Genomic DNA, 4,887 nt, shown 5'->3' with positions numbered 1-4,887 from the left:
ACGTATCGCGCGTGAAAATATGAATCGATGACGGAAGGACAACAACGACAACAAGAAGAAAAAGAATCATGGCGATAAACAAAAGTCTAAATATAACGTGGGCGATCTCGTACGTGTCAGTAGAGCAAAAGTAGTCTTTGAGAAAGGATACGAGGAAAAGTGGAGCGAAGAAATATTTTGAATTTGCCGTGTTCTCGAATAGAGAAAACCACGCGTATACGAATTAAGCGATTTAGCGGGTGAGGATATAGACGGAATTTTTTACGAACAAGAATTAACTCCGGTCAATAAAGATTTGCAAGGGGATGAATTTATCGTCGAGCGGGTAATAAAAAGCAGGAGGCGCGGCGACAATAAACAATTACTAGTTAGTTGGCAAGGATATCCCTCCAAATTCGATTCTTGGATACCCGCTTCGAGTTTAAAATCTTTGAGTTAAGATGAAGGAGGAAGGATTTTATATGATTCTCCCGAGCAACAGTAGCATGCGTTACTTTCCGGAAAATACAACCACGTGTTTCACTACCGAATTACCTCAGCGTATAGAATTACACGGACGTTGGGAAGTGGCGCTCACGGAGATTCAGTTTCCGTGTAGTTTTTTACATATACAGGATAATGAAGGATTAATCAGATTTATCGATATTAACGAATACGATAAATCAGTTAAGGCTATGAAATCTCAAGTACCCTCGGGTATTTACTCAAGTATGCGCGATATTATCGCGTGTGTGAATCACGCTGCTAAATCTGTCGATTCGCATATCGTTTGGCATTTCGTCGTCTTCATGGGAGGTAAAGTTTTCATGAAACTTGACTGCGAAGAAAAAAATTGTAGTATGACGCATTATGTAAATTTTTCCGACAAACTTCGCCGCATACTCGGCTTTGATATACACATCAAGCGTAGAGATCTTGTTCAACTCGATAGCGATCCCGCTGTACCATCTCCGCTGCCCACGTGGTTTTATAATGAAATCGGTATCGAAATGCACTATAACAACGAAAAGCTAGTTAAAATCGAAAGTAGTTCCGTTATACCCGACGTTTTACCTTCGTGGGTCTATGATGAAGAGATGCATATGTTATTTTACGAACTCACGCACTTGCGTATGTTAATAGCCGACGTGCCAGGTAGTTTGTTGCGAGGTATTCCCGACAAACTCTTTGTCTATTGCGACATTTGTGAACCTTACATTACCGGCGATGTACAATCTCCCCTTCGAATAGTCGCGCTCGACTCACAAAATGATTACGCGTTCGCATCAACTCAGATAAGACATTTCTCGCCCGCTCAATACATCACGCTGCGTCAAACGTGTTTTCGTACGATCGAAATAGATATAAGAGATCAGCTGGGTCAAAGTATACCATTCGAATTCGGGACGCTGACGGTGACATTGCACTTTAGACGTATCGATTAGATATCGTAAGAATACTCGGTGTATATTACGGAGAAAACAGCAAAGAGAAAAGAAAAGAAAAGAAAATTTGTTCGTTCTTTCTCTGTTGATGGATTATTATTCGACGTATTACGACGAATTACAGAACGGAGGAGCTCGCGGTGGTGGAATTTCACGAGTTTTCGCCGGATCGCCCTATCAACGCGGGCACGGTATCGGAAGTTTTCTTGGAGGCTTATTCAGACGCGTGCTGCCTTATCTAGGTAGTGCTGCGCGGGCTGTGGGTAAAGAAGCTTTACACGCGGGCGTTAATATAATCGATGATGTAGAAAACAATACACCGTTCAAGATAGCGGCCAAACATCGTTTTAAAGAATCGCGTAACAATCTCAAAAGACAGGCTAAAGAAAAAATAACTAGCCTCATGAAAGGTTCGGGATATAAATCGGATGCGAAAATACACGTAGCTCATTTCCCCTTTGCCAGGCTTGACACGCGCATCGTTAAACGCCGTCGCTCGAATAAGAAAAGTTTATCGAAAATCAAGGCAAAAAAGAAGACGAAATTATCGAAGAATAAGAGGAAGAAATCCCGTACGAGGGTAAAGATTCAACACAACTACGAAACGATGTAAAATTGGCAAAAAACGTACCGTACCTGATATATTTTCTTAAACAACGCTATTTTAATTCACGCACATTTAACCACGACGAAGACAACAACGACGAAACAATTGTCAGTGAAGTATGTCTTTTCTTCACACGCATTCGAACGAGTGTTTAAAGAGCGAACTTGATCTCTTTTCTTTACCGCCTACGCAGACTAGTATCGAGAGCTCGCAATGGATTCATTACAAACCCGTGACCTCTCTCTCGGACGATTCACCGATAGAATCCGTCGTCCCTGGTCACGGAGAAGAATATCTAGATCTCACGCATACCCTGCTGAGTCTTCGCGTGCGCGCGAAATCGGGCGACGATTCAACGGCTCGAGCTCCAGGAACAACCGGCGCAGCCACAGAGACCGTCATAGGACCCGTAAATCATTTACTTCATCCCATCTTCAATCAGGTCGACTTTTATTCCATCTTCAATCAGGTCGACTTTTATTCCATCTTCAATCAGGTCGACTCTTATTTCAATCAAAAGCTCGTGTCGCCTCCAAACAACGCTTACGCGTACCGCGCGTACATCGAGGCATTGTTAAATTATTTCTCTTCCGCAAAAACTTCCCATCTAACGTCATGTCTATGGGACGCGGACACACCGAGTCGCATGGACGAATCGCTGGAATCGAAAGGCAATACCGCTCTCGTGAGACGCGCCCATTACATTCGCAACGGGCGAGCGATAGATCTTATAGGACATTTGCATTGCGACGTTTTCAATCAAGACAAATTCTTAATTAACGGCGTGGAAGTAAGATTAAGACTCGTCCGCTCGAAAGATTCATTTTGTCTCATGGAAAGCAACAGCGCGTCGAAAATACATATTCTCGATGCCAGTTTGCTAGTGAGAAGAGCGAAACTAAGTGCCGGAGTGTTACTCGCACATTCTAGAATGCTGAGTAAAGTTACGGCTAAATATCCGCTTACGAGAGTCGAGGTTAAAACATTTACGATTCACAGCGGTGTGTTGTGGGGGAATCATTAGATAACGTAATACTCGGACAACTGCCGAAACGAATAATAGTTTCGTTAATAACAAAGCATTTAATAGAGATAGAAAATTAAATCCGTTTAATTTTAAAAATTACAGCATAAATTTCTTCTCTCTGTACGTCGACGGTACACAAATTTCTAGTAGACCGTTACAGCCGATTTTCTCGCCGGAAGAACCGCTTTACGTCGATGCTTATCAAACACTCTTTTCGGGAACGGGCATCCATTTCTTGAACGAGGTAAATTCTATAAGTAGAGATGATTATTCCAAGGGATACACTCTTTTTGCTTTTGATCTCACACCTGATTTGTCCGCTAATTGCGCCAGTCATTGGAATCTCATGAGACACGGTAATTTACGATTAGAAGCACGTTTCGAAAAGGCGCTCACCGAGACAATTAACTGTATTGTTTACGCAGAATTTGATAATGTAATAGAAATCGACTCGTCTCGTCAAGTCATTGTCGATTTTTCCGGTTAAATTTTTTATCACGGTATGCCTCTCGTTGCAACATATTCGATTAAAAATTTTTACATATTTTTCTTATCCCCACCCTCCTCCACTTTCATTTGCCGATGCGTTTCACGAGAAAAAAACTTATAATGTAACGAAAAGAAATATCAGTTTCCTTCGAGACGCTCTCGTCGACGGTTCGTGAAAAGCTTAAACCTCGCCAACAAAAACGTATAAGTTTTTCTTCGCAATATGGATATAGTCATCGACATACAAGGCTTTCGCGATGCGAGCGAGAAGTTTCTGGATAAACTTCCGAATACGACCCACGCCCGATTGCCATAAATTTTTGTAGAAACACTGTAAATGATGTCAAATGATTGTCCTTAAGCGGATTTTCACCGATACAAACATTTAATGCTAAAAATATTAAAATAACTTTCTATATAAATTATTGTCGGTAATTATATAGAATAGGGCCTTTTCACATGGGTACACACACACACACACACACACACACACACACACACACACACACGGGGGGGGGGGTGCAAGGGAGCCTTCGGCCCCCCTCCCGCACCCTTCCCGCCGGTAGGCAGGGTGGACCTCGCTTCACGTTGTAAAGTATATGCCTAAACACAGTGAATTCCAATAGACAATCAAGAAAGATATATTCAAATAACATAACACATTTAATACCAAATATATATAAAGCGTCCTAAGATATACAATATACATATATAAAGAATCCTAAGAAATACAAAAATAGAATATCAGAACGAAAACGTCAACAAGAAACAATTTATATTATTCTTTTTTGAGCCAGAATATACATCTTTAATGTCTTCAATTAATTTTTTAAATGGATCTAATTTATGTTTTTTTATATCTTGCCTCCACAGAAACTCACACAAATGATCAGCCATATTGTCTTTCGTAATTCGTAAATCGTAAATAGACAATAATTTATACAGAACATTATTTTAATATTTTTAGCATTAAATGTTTGTATCGGTGAAAATCCACTTAAGGACATTCATTTGACATCATTTACAATGTTTCTACAAAAATTCATAGCAATTGGGCGTGGGTCGTATTCGGAAGTCCACCCAAGTTTCTTCCCAAGGAAGTCGCGGTTGTCGCGATTAACGCGTCAATCGTCGACCACTGGATTATGATGCCGCCGCATCCGTTCACTGAATTACCCGAAAAAGTAAGACGACAAAACTGCTGGCTCACACGAAATTATCATGGGATCGAATGGTTCGACGGCGAGGTTAATCCAAAATATTTTACATTGCATTTACGTGAAATTATAAGGCACACGCGTCACATTTATGTTAGAGGCAGTGAAAAGCACACTACTTGC

General features: G+C 40.9%; 1 protein-coding gene across 1 annotated transcript; it reads left to right on the top strand.

The window, feature by feature from the left end:
- Positions 1–2,149: 2,149 nt before the first annotated feature.
- On the top strand, positions 2,150–3,055 carry LOC145934265 (uncharacterized). Its single transcript, XM_083034629.1, has one exon. The coding sequence runs from the start codon at positions 2,150–2,152 to the stop codon at positions 3,053–3,055; it is 906 nt and encodes a 301-aa protein (XP_082890755.1).
- The last annotated feature ends 1,832 nt before the right edge of the window (positions 3,056–4,887 follow it).

Source organism: Prenolepis imparis, unplaced genomic scaffold, assembly GCF_030444845.1.
Source record: "Prenolepis imparis isolate NDT839.2.m4 unplaced genomic scaffold, iyPreImpa1.0 SCAF_3, whole genome shotgun sequence".
Classification (NCBI taxonomy): Eukaryota; Metazoa; Arthropoda; class Insecta; order Hymenoptera; family Formicidae; genus Prenolepis; species Prenolepis imparis.
The sequence above is the reverse complement of the archived record's forward strand: the minus strand, read 5'-3'. Positions and strand labels throughout refer to the sequence as shown.